General features: G+C 34.6%; 3 protein-coding genes across 3 annotated transcripts in view; 1 reads left to right on the plus strand and 2 right to left on the minus strand.

The window, feature by feature from the left end:
• Positions 1-21969, plus strand: part of LOC144437531 (putative D-lactate dehydrogenase, mitochondrial) — a 34600-nt gene that overhangs the window by 8634 nt on the left and 3997 nt on the right. Inside the window, exons 5-9 of the mRNA XM_078126475.1 lie at positions 17902-18061; positions 18523-18628; positions 19879-19972; positions 20944-21072; positions 21374-21501. Coding sequence (XP_077982601.1) covers positions 17902-18061; positions 18523-18628; positions 19879-19972; positions 20944-21072; positions 21374-21501 — 617 coding nt within the window. The remainder of the gene's footprint in view (positions 1-17901; positions 18062-18522; positions 18629-19878; positions 19973-20943; positions 21073-21373; positions 21502-21969) is intronic.
• LOC144437300 (microfibril-associated glycoprotein 4-like) lies at positions 377-6912 on the minus strand. The gene is made up of 4 exons (XM_078126223.1): positions 6606-6912; positions 5861-5994; positions 2626-2890; positions 377-630 (listed from the first exon to the last, which is right to left on the minus strand). The coding sequence occupies exons 1-4, from the start codon at positions 6910-6912 to the stop codon at positions 377-379; spliced, it is 960 nt and encodes a 319-aa protein (XP_077982349.1).
• On the minus strand, positions 9376-13104 carry LOC144437301 (ryncolin-2-like). The gene is made up of 4 exons (XM_078126224.1): positions 13050-13104; positions 11806-11945; positions 11034-11298; positions 9376-9629 (listed from the first exon to the last, which is right to left on the minus strand). The coding sequence occupies exons 1-4, from the start codon at positions 13102-13104 to the stop codon at positions 9376-9378; spliced, it is 714 nt and encodes a 237-aa protein (XP_077982350.1).

Here is a 21969-nt window from a genome sequence, read left to right on the forward strand (position 1 = left end):
GCCATTGGAGCTATTTTTCATGTTATTAAAAATAAATGGAAAATTTTTCTCTTGGTTACTCTGGACTAGACTAACATATGTCATGTTGTTCAACCTTACCAGGCTTCTAAACCAGAACTGTACTAAACCTACCCAATATTCTGCAAAGTCCAACGAGATTTGGTTGCAGCCAATCAAATTTTGTCTTACTGTACAAGGTGTCAAAATGACCATGATGCATGTGATGTCAGCCTTTCAATGAGAATTTAAATTTATATAGGTATTGTTTTCAATTACTAAATGTTAATTTATGGTTATAGTGAAAAATCAACAAATGAGACATATACCATACAGGTGTTGATACATTTAGATCTTAGATCAATATTCAACTTGTAGTCTATATCAATGGTCTTATTTTCATCTCTGTATGCTTCAGAGAATAGTAAACTCCCTTCCAATGAAGCCACACCACACCAGTTCCATATTGAGGAGTCTGTCCACCTAGATATTGACCATTAAGGTTTGAATAGTGACAACGTCCATACCACCATGCTCCTGTGTATGCAGCAGCACAATTACCGATTTCATATTGGTCATGGTCCCTATCGCTAGTACTGAACTGCAAACCCTGGTGAGGAGTTAATGAATCTCCTGTAATGATAGATATATTGTACAATGTTTATAATTATCATTTAATACAATCCAGATATCACCATGCTCCTGCAAACTTATAATTGCAAAATTAGTAGTTCTATGTCCCTGTTTTTGGAACTGAACTGCATCCCCTGAAGAAATTAAATTTGATCTCCTAAAATGACATATGCAATATCAGTATATTATTATAAAACTGGTCAGATTTTATACAATGTGAATTATTTTGATATTTTTATACTTAGTGCTGATGTTTTTTCCTGTGTGTGTGTGTGTGTGTGTGTGTGTGTGTGTGTGTATGTGTGTATGTCTGTATGTCTGTATGTATGTATGTATGTATGTATGTATGTATGTATGTGCGTGTGTTGTTATTTTCTTTCCTCATTTATTCACTTTTGCAATTGTTACATGTCAGTCTGTATAATGCGCTGAGATGCATGTATAGCACATTTTTTACAAGAAATAAATACTAGTACTACTGCTACTAAAAATATTTGTGTTGCTAATTGTTTATTATTCATAATCATGGTAATGCTAACTATCAATTAATAACTCTTAGTGTGTTGTATCAACAACTGCAATATCTCCTTGGCATCAAAATATTATTATTCAACATTATAATTAAGTAATAAACCACTCCTTGGGAATGGTATACCTGAGAACTTGAATATCTGTTGAATTTCTTCCATTGTGGATATGATTTCCTGGTAAGAAGTCAAGTGCAACATACATTTATGTCACTAAACTTATATATAAACAGTGAATTATTTAATACTGTACAGTGTATAGTTTTGTTAATTTTCTACAGTTGCAAGTTCATTTGTGAAAGGCCTGAAGCGGGATTAATTTCTGTGTGGATTTACATAATTATGTACATGATCTACTGTGCTGTGTCTATGTGGTTAAGAAGAACAATGGTAGGCCTATGCTGAGCCCGACCTAATGTGATTGTTTTGAGTGAACATTGAACAATTCTTGGGCTTTGGATATCTTATTTATTTCCTCCAGCAAGGGAAACTATTAGTATTTGACATGGAAGACTTAGTGTTGTGTAGGTGATCAACAGTAGGATACGCCATGATGGATGGAGATGGCATTGGTCAAAAATGAGTATGCCATTCTTATCCAGGGTCAATTAGAGCCATGCTAATGAAGCATATAATGCTTATCTCTGTTTGAAGTTGTTCTCTGTTAGACCGATATATACTTTTGTTTGTTTATTTCCATGGACGGTGGCTTGGTATATGATGTTTTCTGGAAAACATATCGGTCTAACAGAGAACAACTTCAAACAGAGATATGCCAACCTCAAACAGTCATTCAAACATGAAAAACACGAAAACAGCACAGAACTATCAAAACACATTTGGAAACTGAAAAGAAACAATGAGCCCTTTTCCGTATCCTGGTCCATCAGCAAGACAGCCCAAGCATACACCAATAAAACACAACGATGCAACCTGTGTTTCACCGAAAAACTAACCATTATCAAAGCAGACAAAAACTCCACACTAAACAAAAGAACTGAGTTGATATCCAAATGCCGACACGAGAATAAGTTTTATTTGTCCAACTTCAATAGAGCATCTATCACCTAAACTAAACCTGTTAACTAACGGAACATCAAAGCCCGACATGTAACAACCCGCCAACACCTACTTGTCCACACCCAATACCTCACAGAATAACAACCAACACCTTCACACACACAGCACCAACCCACCAACACATAGACAATAGTGATGATATTTCTATTGTCAGCACCCTATATATACAGCACACCCAGAGAGTAGAATCCAGTTATCTGATGATTGCACTATGCATGGAACTCCGAGTTATAACCAAGAAAGACTTCCAGAACCACCAAAACTATTGCGCTCTGCCACTGCGGTATATATATATATATTTCTTTTCATTCCTGTATTGCAGACAGTTGAAATTTTATCTTATCCAGGAAATGATGAAAGCAAATTTTCTGTATATTGATGATCCTACCTGCATCTCCACTGTAAGATCCAATATTCAGTCTGTAATTATCAGTCTCATCACTGATAGAAAATCCATCATACACTGCATATCTTGTCTCATTTTCAAAATCTTCCAGATCCACTCTGAGTTCATACTGACGACCTTGATTAGTTAGTCTATAAATGTTGTCATTACCCAACCAGAATTCTCCATCCAAGTTACCAAAGCCAGTCTTGTAGTCATCCCAGTAGAGATAAAAATCAACACTTCCATCTTGTCGTCTCTGAAACACCTATGGGATTGTAAAATAAACCAGCATTGTATTGTGAACAATTAAGAAGTAATTTACAATAGAGAAGATCTGGAGTAATTCAGTCCTTACCAAGGTCTGTGCTGTATTCAATGTCAAAGGAGTGATTCTATGTGTATGTCACGTTTAACGTTTCTATGCCAGCTTTGTCAATGCTCTTTAACAGAGCCAAAGCAGTTGACTCTTCCCTGCTCATGTACATGTATGATCCACTATTGCCAATCGTCATTCATCATATTGTTTCCTCACTCGCATGCAACAATTAATTAAATAGGTCAGAGGCTGTTATACCAGGTTTGTCAATAACTCAAATAGTTTGAATGTTGCCAATATAAGGATTGGGTGGGGTGGGATGGGGTTGGGGTCTGTGGGGGCATATTCCTTCTAGCTCACTTATGATTTGCCAGGAAGTAAAAGCTTTAATTCACCATTTACTAGTATCTCCAGATTTCAATTCACGTTCACCAATTATTATTCTCATCCATCATTCACTAATATTTGTAATTCACTAGTTTCAATCTGACAATATCATATCATGTAAGCTTACAGTATGTATACATAGATTGGTGCCAATAAGTGCATGATGACTATAATCAGTCTACCATAAAGGTTCTTGGAACCAGATCGTTTGGAAATTTGGTGGGAATATCCTTAGGGGTGTGTAGATTAAGATTTGTTTGTGATACGATGATTCAATCACTAATATGCAAATCATGTGTCTTTTTGGTCAAAAATCTTTAATTGCAAAACTACTGATCAGATTGCACTGAAATTTAATGGGGATGCATTTAGGGGTGTATATAGATGAAGAAATATTAAGAGTATAATGATCTCATCAGCGACATGCAAATTAAGTGTACAAATGTGAATTTTGGTCAAAAAATGAAATTTGGTGAGATGTTTCAAGAAGTGTTATTCTGCAGATTTTGTTCAAAATATAGTGACATGATTGGACGTAGCAATATTGACCATACATAGGCAAGTAAATATTCAAAAAATGTATGCAAATATCCCTAGCAACCATGCCCATAGCAACAGCCAAATGATTGCATATATTGCAAAGATATCAGGGATTGATGGACAAATGAATAAACATTGAAAATAATGTGTGCAAATATACCTAGCAACAAGACTACGCCCATAGCAACAGTCATGTGATGATGTATTTTGCGAAGATAACATCACGGATTCATAGACAAGTCAATGAAAATACAATATATGCAAATATGTCTAGCATTGCAACATGACCATGCCCATAGCAACAGCCAAATGATCGCGTATATTGCAAAGATAACAACATGGCTGGATAGGCTACCGGATAATCATTCAGGAAACGAACACCTATACCTAGCATAGATCAGCATGTGGATAAGTATTTTTAAAAACTGTACAGTTGTGCTATAATGCCATTGGTGGTATTTTTTAAAATCTAGTCCAGATATTTTCTATATGAAGTAAAGATACATGTGTGTCAAAACAAATCGTGATGTCAGTGCAGTAAGGTCGTATCTGCTGTACAATTCTCGCTATCTGCAATAAAATTCTATGTATCGCTGAGGAGTCAAATGGAACGCAGTCTCGTGACCGCGCTTGCATTTGTCGACACCTACACTTCTGGTCGCCTATGTCAATACACGTGAATGTTTCTTCCAAACAGTTTAATTTGTAACAAATAAGATAAACGCAAGTTTTAAGCTCATATAATTATGGAGGTGGGAAATTTAAATATGTACAGTAACTTTCCAGAGCAAAATTACAAGAGATGTCTACGACTGAAAATGGGAAACAAACATTCCTGTGTATTAGCATAGCCGACCGGAAGTGTAGTTGTCGACATTAGAACGCGTTGTTGTGCGACTTCGTTCCATTTGACTCCACAGTGATGTGTACATGTAAAATTGTATTGCAGCAGATACAACCTTACTGCACTGACACAACGAAATATGATATTGCTGAATTAATAGAATATTTGATGGTGTTTTGTTGGTGCATAGCAAACTACATGTAGGAGCTCGTATCCCCATACTTGGTTTCTTTAACATTTGTGTATGAGACAGGATGAACAAATGGCAGAAATGGAGCTATAACATTTGGTTCTGTCCATGTGTCTGTTTGTGTGTCTGTCTGTCAAGCACAGTCACATGTCAAAGGTAATGCACAAAGGTAGTTCATGATCTGGGACATATGCATGTCATGACGGTCACCTGTATGTCAAAATTGCAGCATATTTGTGATAGACACATTTTCCCCAATACTTGTACATTTGTATCTCCAAAAGGTTGATACATATGGACACCATTGCGGTGTCATCTCACATTATTAATGTTAAGCTTTAATTTCTAACAAGGCATTAAACTTTGACTTTGACCTTGACCACCATCTTCAAGGTCAAATGCTCAATTATGTGTGAAGTTTTGTATGGTAGAGACACCATTCTAGTGTCTGCACCTGTACTTAAAGAGTTAAGCTTTCCGCTGGACACTAAGCGCTTTGACCTTGACCTTCATCTTCATGGTTAAAAAGTAAATTATTCAGTAACTGTTCAATAACTTGTTTTATACCAAGAGTCTCCATTTAAGTGTATACATCCACAAGGTACACTTACTATTCAGACATTGAATTTTGACCTTTACTTTCATCTTCAAGGTCAATTTAGATTTACAAATTTTGTAGAATAACTTTGCCATACAGCAAACCAGGTGCGTGTGTGTGTGTGTGTGTGGGGGGGGGGGTTATGTCTTCCATGAAAGTGTGTTGATGAGGGAATTGAATTGTTAAAATTGATGTCATTTGAAAGACACATTTTCTTAACTTTTATAAAGCCTCCATACACACTTGATAGAGACTCAGAGGAAGGTGAAAGTTTGTCATGAGAAAAGTATACCTGTATGTATACACATGTTCAGTCAGCAATTGTCATTCTCTCTTAATTTGGAAATATATACAGCTTACCGTCCAACCTCCTGAATCTGTGTCCATGTCACAATAAACTTCAATAGATGCACTGTTATCAGGGGTTACTGTATAAACACCACTCTGTGTAATTCCTTGTTGTAGCAGATCATAGCAATCTCTTGCTGTAGGTGCTAGAATAACATATTCCTATGTCACATGACAAGTATGATTCAAGTTCCAAACATGCAAAGGGAGTAAGTCTAGATGGGTGTTGCTTTTAATAATGTTGTAGAAACCTGTAAATGTTTTTAAGTCTAGCTACTTCACATAGGCCACAATTAAATTTGAAAATAATAGTTTTATAAAGTTAAAAATATGTACTAATTAAGTTCCTTTCTTGTGTAATAGATATTAAAATCATATTCAATTATTCAAATAGAACTCAATAAAGACTTTAATGTGAGAGGAAAGGCATCTTTGATGTGAGAGGAAAGGTATCTTTGGTGTGCGAGGAAAGGCACCTATGCATTGTATAATGCTGATTTTGTCACGGCATACAAGGACTTTCACCAAAGTAGAACATTGGTCTTTTCCGGTTAGTGTGGTTAACAACACATGTTTTAGTACTTTTGGAAGTGAAATAAAAGTCTTTCTGATTCTAGTACTCTATCACTTGTATATCATATTAGCTTACTGAATTACTGGTGTATCTGTATCAAAAACCGATTAATAAAAACATGTATAATATGTTAATCCAAGTTATATACCTCACAGCAAATACTCATCAGTGTAACTAACTTACTTGGTGTATTAGTCAGATCTTCTAATTTGGTCTGTATGTTCTGTAAAATGTCCATCATTGAGCTGATAGAGGTGTGCAGTTCTTGTATTTCCTCATTTGTAGATGTTTGGTGTTGTACGATGTCCATCATGGTAGTTTCTAGTGCTTCTATCTTATCATTTGTAGATGTTTGCTGTTGTTTGATTTCTTCTATGTTATCATATGTATTTGACTGATGTTGTCTGCATGTATACTTGTCGACTGCAGTTGGCTGACTATTACACACAGTGAAAAACAAAACCAGCAGGGCGAATCCAGAGAATGCCATAATACATGTATGTACATGTAGCATAGCTTGTTGTCAAAATCACCTGATAAATGTCAGAGAAGCGAGACAAATTATTTCATTACTTGAATAGCTAAGAGTGACATCCAGAATCCTTGCATTATTTGTATCTTTGTTAGGTCTGCTAACTCACATTAACTAGAATAATTTCATGGATGAAATGTCTTATACTACAGTGAAATTGTGTGTGAAAAAACTTATAATGCAAAGGAGTAAATTTTGGGTAAGTTGAAATAGCTACATGTACAGTGGTGTGAAAACTTTTCTAACTCCGGAGGGTTTTGTGTTTGTGTAGGAAAGTTCGATGATCACTCCAGAGTACCTTAAATACTAATAACTTGTCCGTATCTTAAGTAATTGACAAACGATTGGCCATTTTGATTTTGTAGTCATGATAGCAATGTTAAACTTACTGTTAGCTAGTCCAATTTTAATCCTGGATGATAGTGTAGAACTACACTCTAGAAATTCCAATACAGTAGTAGGGTTCTTCCAGGTACAGCTTTCTTGTATCCAACTGATAGTAACAAGTACCGTGTAAGTGATGTCGTCTTTATTTTTATGTGTTTTCCCCAGCTCTATTTGGTACACAATGGGTAACCTTTGCATAAATAGACAATCAGTGACCCAATAATTGACCTGCAATATAGAACATTGGACAAGCACACAACAGAGGTGTTCTTACATTACCAGTGCTTGTAAATTGATCGAGTTTGTCGGTTTATTGTTTTTACTTATGAAGCATGGGTATGTGTGAGGATTAATTAGGCTTGTTTACCAAGGAACAGGTACTAAATTTCTAAAACCCATCTCACATAAGCATAATGAGCATTTCAATTGTTTGCATACCCAGAAATCTCTACCCTAGTATACATTATGTATAGTAGGTCAATTCTTGACTAATTTGAATATTTTTGTGTCACACTTTTTGGAGAAGTCCCACAATGCAAAGGTGGTGAAAGTGACTTTTTTCGACAATGAATGGATATCAACCAAAGCAGCTAGGATGGAATTATTTCATTTATTGCATTTAAACTAGAGCTAGAACTCTTTACATATACATGATATAATACATGTTGTTATGAACTAACTGTGGTGCCAGTAAGTTTTGCAAATAAAGCATAATGTCAGTGATTAAAAGTTCATTGAATGACAGCAACTGTGAAAGGACTGATGTCTCAGAATGTTTATTGATATCAACCATTAGCTTGGACATCTGTACTTTCCCATACATCTCATAAACTAGTTTGTGTATTTAGTGAGCATTGTTAGTATTTGTAATGTGTGCATGTCATTGTTAATCCTCACTTTGTGAATATGTAGTCATAATAATAACCTCAATCAATCCTATATAATTATGTATATTTAATGAACATGAATGTTATTTTAAAGATGGGTAGAATATTTAAGTATATATTTACATACTTAGTTAGATGTACATTATTTACAGGCTAGAAAATATAAAAACAAAATATAGTTTAAAAGATATTAAAATGGAATACAAATAAATTGATTGTGAAATTTTAAAACAATTACACCAATTTACTATTATATAAAAACTTGTCTTGAATGTAGACCAGCTGTCCTTGGCAATACCGTAATATTATACAAATGTAATGTGAATCTGGAAATTTTCGCTGGAGACTTATTTTCACTTATTTCACTGGATAACAAAACTCTATAATTAAGTAGTGACTAAAATGCCTTCTTGTACTTGAATAAAATGTGTTAGTCAGGTAATTACCAATAGTGAAAATTAGTGTTTGAGAACTAGCTGAAGTCTGAAAACAATGCAAAACTTTGTTGATGTGAAAATACCTAGGTTTGCAGTCATTTACTTACAAATGTGATTGTACATTTATTGACATCAACACATAACTGATGTCATATGATTATATAATATTAAGTCTCATTTACTTTTACTTTTACACTAATGATTATCACACCCATATCAAAATATCAAAATATCTCATTTTGCATGTTATTACAAATAAATGGAAAATTCATCTTTCAGTTACTCGACTAACATACGTAAGTCGTGTTGATCAGCCTTAGCAGGCTTCTAAAGCATGAGTGTACTAAACTGCCCAATATTCTGTACAGTCCAACCAGATTTGGTTGCAGCCAATCACAATTTGCTATCCTGTACAAGGTGTCAAAATGGCCATGATATCAGCCTTTTACTGTTCAATTGATATTTTGTGTTTTAATTACTAATTTCAGTTTATGGTTATAGTGAAAAAAATTGATGAAATATGGGTAGCTAGTACTGTTTTCAGTAACTACATTCAGTTTATAGTTATATTTACTGTTTTGAATTACTAATTTCAGTTTATGGGTTATGTTTTCAATCACTAATTAAATTTATCATTGTAGTGAAAATCACCAAATGAGCCATATACCATACAGGTACATTTAGATCTTAGATCTTGTTCAACTTGTAGTCTATATCAATGGTCGTATTTTCATCTCTGTATACTTCAGAGAATAGTAATAACCCTTCCAACGTTGCCACACTACACCAGTTGCATACTGATCAGTCTGTCCACCTAGATATTGACCATTAAGGTTTGCACCATGACAACGTCCATACCACCATGCTCCTGTGTATATAGCAGCACAATTACCACCTTCATGTTTGTCATTGTCCCTATCTCTCGTACCGAACTGCAAACTCTGGTGGGGAGTTAATGAATCTTCTGTAATGATAGATATATTGTACAATATTTATATTTATCATTTGATACAATCCAGATATCACCATGCTTTGATATCTGCAAACTTATAAATCAAACAATTAGCTGTTATATGTCCGTCTTTAGAACTGAACTGCATCCTCTGAAGAAATTAAATTTGACCTTCTAAAATGTCATAATTATGCAATATCAGTATATTAATCTTTTAAAACTGGTTGGTTTTCATACAATGTGAATTTTCTTTATGAATTGAGATAAAATTATCTTAATGAAGTGTATGTATGTATGTATGTATGTATGTACACTATGTATGTATGTATGTATGTATGTATGTATGTATGTATGTATGTATGTATGTATGTATGTATGTATGTGCGTGTTTATGTATGTATGTATGTATGTATGTATGTATGTATGTGTGTGTGTGTATGTATGTATGTATGTATGTATGTGTGTGTGTGTATATGTATGTATGCATGTATAATAATAATAATAATAATAATAATCATAATAATAATAATGTTGGTTTCTTTTCCACTCCATGCTCAAAGCGCTTTACAATTATTACCCCTGGCTCGGATCAGAATGGCACAACGGCCCTTTAGTCTTCCTCAACTCCCCGGGGAGCATACAATCTATTGCAGCCATTTAAGTATATAGGATTAAAGCCTTCACATTGCAACCTACATCCTACCAGGTCCCCAGTTATACAGCTGGATTGACTGAGGCACAAGGACCATTCAGAAACAAACGGCAGTGATGGGGCTCAAACCTGCAACCTGCAGATTCCAACCAAACCACTCTAACAATTCACCCATCATGACTCCATGTATGTATGTATGTATGTATGTATGTATGTATGTATGTATGTATGTGTGTATGTGTATTTATGTATACACTTCATTAAGATAATTTTATCTCAATTCATAAAGAAAATTCACATTGTATAAAAAACAACCAGTTTTATATACATCCACATCCCTGTCACCATTTTGACAGTAAAACCAAACCAAACCATACCCCACGTCATGATCATAAACTTCATGCTATGTATATGTTGGATAATTGCTCTTGATTTTAATAGATATACATGTAGGTTGATTCAGTAATAGTCTGTTCAGTCAACACTCTTGCAAAAGTCAAGACCAATGTGCAGTTTATGATGCATTGTGTTGCTTTGTCTGTCAAAATTGTGACAGGGATGTGATGTGTCTTTCATAATTACTCCCTTTTTATCAAATCAACATCTACGGGAGACAGTCACATGCAACATTACATCCTATTTGACTGTTAATCCTGCACAGATTTCTTAATCTTTTGCTGTATTGTAGACAGTTAAAATTTTATCCTGTCAAGGAAATGTTGAAAGGTAATTTTCCACAGAGTTCTGTATATTAATAATCTTACCTGCATCTCCACTATAAGCTCCTACTTCCAATGTGTAATTAGCAGCCTCATCACTGATAGAAAATCTATCATACACTGCATATCTTGTCTCATTTTCAAAATCTTCCAGCTCCAATCTGAATTCATACTGACGACCTTGATTAGTTAGTCTATAAATGTTGTCATTACCCAACCAGAATTCTCCATCCAAGTTACCAAAGCCAGTCTTGTAGTCATCCCAGTAGAGATAAAAATCAACACTTCCATCTTGTCGTCTCTGAAACACCTACCTGTACGTGGTGATAAAATGAACCAGCTGAAAACTGAAGCTTTAGCCTTGACCTCCAACTTCAAGATTAAATAGTAAATTTTTCAGTAAGTTTTCAATAACTTGTTTGATACTAAGATAGTCAATAAGTATATATAATTATGTACATCCACAATGTTAGAGGTATACTTATTATTCAGACATTGACTTTTGACCTTTACCTTCACCTCACCTTCATGGTCAAGTCAGATTTGTTGAAGAACTTTTGCCATACAACCAATCAGTGGGGAGGGGGTGTACTATATGTATGTTGTCTACAAAAGATTGCTTATGAAGAAGCTGAATTGTTAAAATTAATGTACTTGAAAGACATATTTTCTTAACTTTAGTAAACATATGTACTCAATTGATAGCCTTCAATAATACTAGATAGAGAGGAGGGTGAAAGTTTATCTGGGGAAAAAATATTATTACACGTCCAGTTAAATCATTGTTATTTTGACTATTAACATATATACAGCTTACCGTCCAACCTCCTGAATCTGTTTCCATATCACAATAAACATCCATTGATGAGCTTACTCTGCTTTCTGGAGCTACTGTATAAACACCACTCACAGTAATACCTTGTTGTAGCAGATCATAGCAATCTCTTGCTGTAGATACTAGAATACCAAATAAATAATTATACCAGTACATAGTCAAAATTAGTGAATTGGCATGTATTGATGTATATATACATGCATGTATATGTGTAAAGGAAGTATCTCTAGTATAGGCGTTGCTTTTGATGTTGCAGAAAGATGTTTTAAAATCTAGCTATTTTTTTTAAAGTTAAAAAAAAATATGTGTGTGATTTTCTTTGTTGTGTAATAGGTAATCAAAATCATCTTCAATTTATTCAAGTAGGACTCTATGAAAACTTTAATGTAACAGGAAAGACACTGCTATGTATAGTACTGATTTTATCACAGTATTACAAGGACTTTCACCAAAGTAGAGCATTGGTATTTTCCTGTTATTTTGACAAAACAATTATGAACAACAATGTTTCCGTAGATATTGTTAGATTACTAAAATTGACTTTCAACTTTGTCTCTATATTTGCTATAACAGTGACAGACATTGTTGAAGTTACACTTAAACTTAGAGATAATATCAGCAGTAAACACCAGGGTGTTACATACATGTACTTGTAGTTGCCTTGTCTGGAAATACTAGTCCCATGTATTTTTGAATGATATGGCTGCTATGATAGTTTAAGTAATTCTTCTTTAAACATGTGCATTCTTTCATAGTTATAATTTGCAGGTATTTACAAGGACTCATTCAAACACAACATTGATGAGCATGTACCTCTGAAAAGAAAACAAGGCGTGGTCAAGGAACAACAAAAAGCAGAAAACTCCTTGTATAAAGTTGTCTATTCATTCAGGCAAATGCATAGACTACTTATCAGTATCCAACTGTGACAAATCATGAAATTTTCAAGTACTTTACACTTCCGCAAGTAAATTCAACTTGAAGACTACTAACTTTGAAACCAATACTAGTAATCTATCAATATTTATGTAAAGATTTCTATTCTTATTTCATCAAATAAGCTGTAGTATGGTTAACAACTTGTTTTAGTTCTTTTTGAATTACTATATCACTTGTTTATCATAATTAGGCTAAATTACTACCATTTCTGTATCAAAACTGATAAAAATGTACAATGTTAATCCCTTTTCACCTCACAGTGAATGGTCATCAGTGTAGAAACTTACTTGGTGTATTAGTCAGATCTTCTAATTTGGTCTGTATGCTCTGTAAAGTGTCCATAATTGAGATGATGGAAGTGTCCAGTCCTTGTATCTTATCGTTTATAGATGTTTGGTGTTGTTTGATTTCTTCTATGCTATCACATGTACATGGTTGACGTTGTCTGCATGTATACTTATCAATAATTGTTAGCTGACCAGTACAGACAGTCAAATATAAAACCAGCAGAGCAGAACTAAGGACTGCCATAATGTACAGCTTGTAATTTGAATTACCTGACAAATATTGAAAGAAGTAAAATAAATTATTTTGTTTAACCAGAGAAGTGTAATCCTCATGTATGAAGAATATTAAAGCTTTTGTCAAGCTGACTAGTATTCAGGGGTTCAATTTCTACACGTGTCACTTTTTATTTTCAAATTTATAACAAATTTAAATATAATAGGCAATCTCTTTCTGATGTGACAATAGTTCTAGTAGCTTGACAAGTTGCAAAAATATCCTAAGACAATGTAAATTGCTGAAGGCGAAAGATTTAAATATACAACAAATTGGTTAGCATGGTATATGTAGTATTATTATACAAAAGTTGCCAAAATGTGCACTTCCTGCAATTCTACAAGATTATAATTGAGTCAGACTCCAAAAACATAATCAAACTGTATCAGAAATTACTTGCAGAGGTTTTAATACGTGGTGATATTTTCACTGCAGTGCAAGACTGAAAATATTACTTCATACCTGTATGCAAAGGATATGCACACGATTGTTCTTTGTACATATACATGTGTATGCAACTGTGTGATCACACAGTGTGATATTAATACATAACCCCCATGGAGTGTGAGCGCATGCCAGTATGAGTACTCGAGGGGTATTTGCTTGCATGTGTTTGCTGCTGCCTTTCACTTCCTATGCTCATGAAAGTATATAGCCACAGTCAGAGAAAACTGCAAATACTCTTGCAAATATTCCAAGTATGTCTATGCCTTACTTGCATTCACACACACACACATATCATTTCTATACCTCATACAAGTGTTAGTTACTTACTGTGGTCATCCAAGTTTAACCATGAAAGTGCATTTAGAGCTGATTTCTAAATCAAATGAGTTCTGTTCTTCGTTGTAAGAGGAAGTTGAACTAGACTGTATTCATGTCTTTGTTGTTGGTTACTTGATTCTATTTTGGGCACAATGAGTGAAGTGACCCTCTTACCCTCAGCAGCATTAACATCAGACAATACATATAGTCAGTCGCTGACCCATCGAACTGACATTTTGCCTGAAAAACATCATGGCATATTTATAGTAACTTTCTTTTATATTATAAATATATTGTCTAGAACCTCTTGGCCAAATAATATGATAAATAAATCAATGATTTAGACTGATATACTAAGATTATCATTCAAGGTGTTTGTGTTTCTTAGAATAAAGTAGACCATTACAGAATTTTAGATGATCAGATTTTAGACCAAAATACATTTTGTAGCACTGAGTTCCATACTTAGAAAATTTGGTGCATCGCAAAATGTAGTTTTCAATCTTGTATATTTTCCCCCAGGAGATAATATTATTGAGGCTATTTAAATTAATGGCACATTTATGATTTGGTAAAGGACAATGTACCACATTTTAGACTAAGCAAAATTGAGAAGAATGTAGATGAGAACCCATTTCAGAATTTTGAGCTTGAAAAAGACAGACCTCATTTTCAACCAAAGGGCCAGAAGCCATGCACCCCAAAGGGTGACACATATACACAATATGTTTAGTCAAATATGGGGAATAGTCCTTTCCCCCTGGGATCATATGTAATCTGGGGGAAATGCAGGTCCCCAAACTGCAACTTGTGGCACCCTAAATACTATACCACCTGGGATCATAGCAAGAAGTTAACTCTTCTAAGTGTCAAACAAACAGATTGAGATCAAGTACAAAGTAATGTGTGTACAAGGTATCTTAATTTAACTATAATTATACCATATATGATGAATTGTGATTTAGGATAGCTAGTTTCTCATGCAATTTATTACTTGTGATCAGCTTATTAATTCAACTGATTGTGTGGTACCGGTATATATTTACTTGTCACCCTGTAGTGATCACTCCAGAGTATAGCTATACTTGACTTGTCTATATCTTAAAAATTGACACACTTCTGGCCATTTTGATTTTGTAGCCATGGTAATATTACTGTTAATAGCAAGTCCAATTTATTTTAATCCTGGATGATAGTGTAGAACTGCACTCTAGAAATTCAAATATATAAATATAGTAGTAGGGGTTCTTCCAGGTACAGATTTCTTGTATCCAACTGATATTAACAAGTACTATGTAAGTGATGTCGTCTTTATTTTTATGTGTATTCCCCTGCTCTATTTGGTACACAATGGGTAACCTTTACATAATAGACAATCACTGACCCTACAATTGACCCACAGTATGGAACGTTGGGCAAGCACACAACAAAGGTGCCCTTATATTACCAGTGCCTGTACAGGGGTCGAAATAATGAAAAAATTTCGCTTGTCCACTGGGCAAGTAGAAAACAAAAAGTACTTGGCCCAAATCAAAAAGTGCTTGCCCATTCCAAATAGTGGGGTATTTTTGTGTGGCTTACAAATGCACTGTTGTGATTGATTGGGCTTTCTTTTGTTTATTATCAAAAAATGTCACTTGGAAAGTTTCTGTGGGTACTGAAAAGTTCTCCAGACAATAAACAGGAGTCCTAGATAATATCAATTTTCATGGCCTAATTAATATTCATACTATAGCATAGCATACAATATTTTGTTCACTTGTAAAAAGTAGTTGTTAAAATAATTTTTTCAGCACTTTCATAAGCTATCAATATAAAAATAATAATAATAATAACATTTATAGAGCGCCAGTATAACAAATAGGGTTTGCTCAGAGGCGCTGAACAAAACTAAAAAGGTGAAAGGAATACATGCTGAAAAGGGATAAAAGTTAAAAACGTTCAAAGTCCCACAAGTTCAAAGTTCATAGATAAAAGTAGCAACTAATGAAACAAAATTAAAACTAGGCATACGCCATCTTAAAAAGATGAGTCTTCAGTTTTCGTTTATTATGTTATTAACATTTATTTCAACACTGATGTAAAATCTTTAGAAGTATTTCCTTTTCGACCATGTCAATATATTTTCTTTCCATCCTCATCCACACTAACTATTTTTCTCCCAGTATGATTTGTTTATATTTTCCTAGTAGTATTTTCAAATAAAATGACTTGTAAAATTTGCAGTTGATTCAAACACCCAAAACCTGAAAAATCATGCTGTAATTTACTATCGATGAACAATATTCAATGAGTCACTGGTCATTCCAGGTATGTTTTCTTGATAGAGTAAACAAAGTATGTCAAGGACAGCTGGTCCAGATTGTTTTGAAAAGTATCAGTCAAGAAAGACGTCTTCTCAATATTGCTACAATGTTATAATTTTCCAGACTTGTTGGCACCTTGGTTATACAATGTATCCAAAGTCCTATCAGACATGTGTAGTGTCTGATAAGTACAGCATGAACACAGGCAAAAACACATCCCCTGATCAATAATCAAATTCTCCTTGCCCCTTGGGGCAAGTACTTTTCAAAACAACTTGCCCAAGCCTTCAAATCACTTGCCTGGGGCAAGTAAAAGGCCATTATTTCGACCCCTGCTGTATATTGATCCAGTCTGTCTGTTGTTTCTACCTGAGTGTACATACATGTATGTGTAGCAGGTCAATTTATTGACTAATTTGAATTTTTTTGTGTCCAACTTTTTGGAGAAGTCACACAATGCAAAGGTGGTGAAAGTGACTTTTTTGACAATAGATGGATATCAACCAAGGCAGCTAGGATGGAATTATTTCAGTTATTGCATTCAGCTTGAAATTGAAAGAAAATTATCACCAAATTCTTAACTAGAACTCTTATGTGATATAATATCGGTACAGGTTGTAATGAACTAACTCACAGTGGTGCCAGTAAGTTTTGCAAATAAAACATACAATGTAATGTTAGCAAATATTAAAAAAATCATTGAATGAGTAGCAACTGTGAAAGGCCTGAAGTCCTCAGAATGTTTATTGATATCAATCATTAGCTAGTAGACATCTATACTTTCCCATTTATCTCATAAATATATTTATGTGTGTTGTATTTTTAAAGTTTACATGTCATTATATTTGTAATGTGTGCATGTCATTGTATTTGTAATGTGTACATGTCATTGTATTTGTAAAGTGTACATGTCATTGTAAAGTGCATGTCTGTATGCGTACTGTATACTACAAATGATATACACATGAGTGCACTAAATGTTCTTTGTACACGCATGTATATGCAATTGTGTGATCATACAGTATTGAAAATACATGTAGGAGAACAATAACTCCCATGGCGTGTGAGCGCATGCCAGTATGGGTACTCAGGGGTATTTGCTTGCAGTGTTTTCTGCTGCACTTCACTTCCTATGCTCATGAAAATATAACCACGGAGAACACTGCAAATGCCCAGAGTATGCCTTACTTGCACTCACACACACATCATTGGGTCTGCCATTTCTATACTTCATACAAGTATTACTTACTTACTGTGATCACCCAAGTTTAACCATGAAAGTGTGTTTAAAGCTGCTTTCTAGGTGGATGAGTTCTGTTCTTCCTTCTTCAGAACATATTTTAGGAATGTACTGTCTAGAAATTACAGGCGAAATAATACAAATAAAGCAATCATCAGTTATACCTTAAGACTAATCATGCAGATCATTGAACTCGGTGTTTGTGTTTCTTTGAAAAAAATATAAATTTATGAACGTGATAATATTCCTGTGTCTCTATTTCTGTAGACCCAGGAGCTGATGCCAGTGTCTGTGGGATGTGTGCAACCAGTGCTTCCGGCACCAATGCTGTACGGTATGGAACAATGAGAGAAAATGTCATGAATTTAGAAGTTGTGTTAGCCGATGGAACTATTATTCACACAGGGGGCAAAGGTAAAAGATCAAGGTAAGATAAGAAGCAAAGGTCAAAGGTTAAAGATAATCTTTGAATTATATGGTACTTCAGGGTAATATATTTTACTGTCAGTCTCAGTAAACATTATCAGGCTGTTGTACTCATTTTAATCCTATAGATAAATGTAGATATCACAGAGAGATATATTTGACCAGGCACAAATTAACACACCTTTTCTTGGTTATCAGCTGTCTCCTAATGAAACAAAATGGCATGTACATCAGTGCATCAAGGCAGGGTAAATGACTGCTCCTGAGTTGTACTTGCTTCAAAGAGTCAAAAATCAAAAGCAAAATATTTCAAGTCCCTCCCCTTTCAGACCATCAGAATTCTCTGAGGCCTCATCCTTTTCTTGCACTGATTTTCATTGTGGCCACACCCATTCTCCCTTCAAAGCCCCCCCCCCCTAATTTCCGTATATTTCTTAAACTCTATCATTATCTCCTGAATAGGAAAACATCAGCTGGCTATAATTTAACCAACTTGTTTGTTGGTTCAGAAGGAACTCTTGGTATCATCACCAAGGCAACCATCAGACTGTATGGAATACCTGAAGCTGTAAGTAGAAACAATTATATATCATTCTCCAAGCCAATGAAAATACGAGTGACCTTAGGGGTTTGTCACAAGTAATTTCCAGCTGAAAGAAGAACAATACTTGAGAATAACATATTTATACCAGCACCAGTAATATCAAAGAAAAATCGTGGAAAGTGATAACAATTTTGAATGTTTTGACTCATATTCTGAACACAGCAGTACCAGTGACTTAGACCTGTGTTGTCATGACATAGACACACGTTGTCATGTTGTAGAAAGACCAGACTATATATTCCATAATTTTTGTTCTAAATGGCTCGTGCATGGTATAACTTAAGTTATAATTCTCAAGGAGGAAGGGGGTAACTAGAATTAATTTTTGGCAAGGGGGGGTACCACTGGCCAGGTCTGGTAGGGGTGTGTGGCCAATGCTATCAACACCAGAACCCATTTTAGTCAAAACCAATACCCCATTTTAGACCTTTCAACTTTTTAGAAGACCCTATTTTAGACCAACTTTGAACACATCATTGAACGATGGATGCAATTTTGCGAATGCACAGTTAAACGTAACAATGCATTATGGGGCGATATCTAAGACCAGTCATTTCAGGGGGCCCGGTGTACATGCTATCTCATAGTCACCGTATGAAAATGTCAACCAGTGAATTAGCAGTGGAAAATTCCCAAACTAGTTGAGAAATTATTTTAACTCCTTCCAGGACCCCATTTTAGGCGAAAACAAAATAAAAAATTGTGAAAAATGGACCCCATTTTAGACTCTCAAAAGACAGTACCCATTTTAGACCAAAGGGGGAAAAATCCTACCCCAAAGGTCGGCACATATACGTATACCCAATAGGTACCAGAAGTGAAAAACTAGGTGGGGTCTGGTAACCAGGACCAAAAAATTTCCTTCCTCTATATTTGTATCTAAATTAGCTTAGTTTTATGAATTATGGTGAAATGAGCTTCATCAAAAAGGAAAGATCATTTTCAGTTTGTATGATAACATTTTTGATAAATTTCTTTTACTTGTGCATGCTAGGTACTTTGTAGTAGGTAACTATAGAAGTAAAACTTACGATAAACATCAAAATAGAGTTTTGTGGTTTTTACTTTAAAGTTATTCACGACAGTTGATGAAAAATGAATAGGAATTATAACCCAGTCCTACTGTCTTTCATTTTATACATGTTCTTGTGTTTTAAAATAGTGTGCCAGTGATGTTGTTTGACCAATATTGTATTCTATTTTGTCTATTACAGACAGTGTCGGCAGTATGTGCATTTGAATCTGTACACGAAGCCGTAGACACTGTCACACAAGTCATGCAGTGTGGGATACCTATGGCCAGAATCGGTAAGATAAAAGTTATTTTTAAATCTTTTTTGATCAAAGTAAACTTTTAATACTATGTATGTTCATCATTGAACAGTATGCGTTATGATTCATACACAAGTTCTCTTCTTCCATATTTGATTGAAAAACAGACATGTTTCAAACAAATCACTTGTCCTTCTTTGGTGTCTAACTGGATCTGACTAAATGATCCAAATTTGCTGCAGGTGCAGGTCCAGTTAGACAATGAAGGATAAATGATTTGTTCGAAACATGTCTGTTGCACAATCAAAAGTGAAAGAAGAGAATTTATGTATGAAAATAAAGTTTTGTTTTAAATGTAAAATTCGAAATTCTTACCTCCAATTTTCAACTTCAGTCTTTGCCAACAGATAATTGACCATCTAGAATATGTGGCCTTACAGATATGTGGTAGTCGTAGGTCCCTGGAAGTTTGTATCAATCATTTCAATCTTTGTTTTTATGTTATTACTCTGGTAATCAAGGCTTCTGTCTACTAGGATAGATAAAAACTTAAGACTATTGTCAAAATCTATCTACACAACAGTGGTATGGTATTTTATATTGAATGGACATTGCTTTAATTATAGTCTCAGTAGGGCAGCTGTCTCGAAGTCAGTTTCATATACTTGCAGTGTATACCATTTGGAGACTTCAAATGTTTGTGATATCTTCTTCACAGGGTGATTATATTCACACACCAGAGGAACTGCTCTCACCCACTTGTATAATTGAAATGTACCACATTGAACAACAATAGTTTTAGTCCATCTATCTTAGAAAACCAAAGCTTCCATTACCAGAGTTGTATTACTAATGACGAGTGCTGATCAGTGTCTGTAGGAAATACAAAGATACTAGCATTATTTTTTGACATTAGGGTGCTAATATTGTCTATGAAAGAATTGATTTGTAAATCATATTTGTTTTGTTTAATTGTACCCGGATAAAATTTACTTTTTGTATGGTAGAATTCCTTGATGAGGTGATGATCAGAGCCTGCAATAACTACAGTAAGACAAATTACAGAGAAACACCGACCTTGTTCTTGGAGTTCCATGGCAGTGAGAAAATGCTAGATGACCAGGCAGAGTTTGTAGGTAAGGATTATGATTCAGTTAAATGTAACTTTATATTCGAAGTATGCACAAGTGCTTGTGATGTTGTCTGAGGCCATTATAACCTTCATGGGTAAGGTGAGGAAAAGTGAAGTAGAAAATATATGTTCATCTGAAATGACACATTTGCATATTCATGATATCCCGTGCTCATTTGCATACAGTGATGTCACCTATTTATGTATGAGTGATGTCACATGGTTATTTGCATAATGATGAACTCATGTACCACACTCATTTGCATACTTGTGTCAATTGTGATTTATTCTGTTGCATCTTATAGGTGAAGTAGCTCAAGCCAATGGTGGGTCTAATTTTGTGTGGGCTAAAGAAGCTGATGAAAGGAACAAATTATGGACAGCCAGACACAATGCATGGTATGCAACCCTGGCAATAAGGCCTGGTGGAAAGGTGAGACATTCTACCAAGGAAAAATGGCAGACGATTTGTCACAATAAGTTCAGTTTTATATTACTTAAATTGCACAAGATGATTTAGTGCTTGTATTCATCTGCATTAGTCTTCACTTTGTAACTGGAAATAATCAAATCTTTGACTTTAGAGTTTAGCTTAAAAGGAGAACAAATATTCAGAACAACAGAACAACAGTTGATTCCAATTTTGGAACTCCTATCATTGTTTACTTACCCATAATGCCTCACCCCAATCTACATTTGGTCTTGCGTATGCCAGATTTGCAATTATTTCTGTAACTTAATGATAGCATCTAGGTTGTGTGTGGCAGGGTTGGTGTAAATGATTTTTTCTGGGCTATGTAAGCATGAGAAATGCTGCTTAGGATCAACAAGCCTAACTTATGTTCCCTTTTGATTGGCTTTAAGCAAAGTATGTATTTTTCAGTAAATGTCTCATACTTAC

The sequence above is a fragment of the Glandiceps talaboti genome, chromosome 7, assembly GCF_964340395.1.
Source record: "Glandiceps talaboti chromosome 7, keGlaTala1.1, whole genome shotgun sequence".
Lineage (NCBI taxonomy): Eukaryota > Metazoa > Hemichordata > Enteropneusta > Spengelidae > Glandiceps > Glandiceps talaboti.

Coding starts and splice junctions, on each gene's coding strand:
- LOC144437300 (XM_078126223.1), bottom strand. CDS start 6,912: ATGGCATTCTCTGGATTCGCCCTGCTGGTTTTGTTTTTCACTGTGTGT. Junction 5,995..6,605: donor AGATCTGACTAATACACCAA/GTAAGTTAGTTA, acceptor ATGTTATTCTAG/CACCTACAGCAAGAGATTGC. Junction 631..2,625: donor ATCTTACAGTGGAGATGCAG/GTAGGATCATCA, acceptor CTATCATTACAG/GAGATTCATTAACTCCTCAC.
- LOC144437301 (XM_078126224.1), bottom strand. CDS start 13,104: ATGGACACTTTACAGAGCATACAGACCAAATTAGAAGATCTGACTAAT. Junction 11,299..11,805: donor CAGATTCAGGAGGTTGGACG/GTAAGCTGTATA, acceptor ACGTACAGGTAG/GTGTTTCAGAGACGACAAGA. Junction 9,630..11,033: donor AGCTTATAGTGGAGATGCAG/GTAAGATTATTA, acceptor CTATCATTACAG/AAGATTCATTAACTCCCCAC.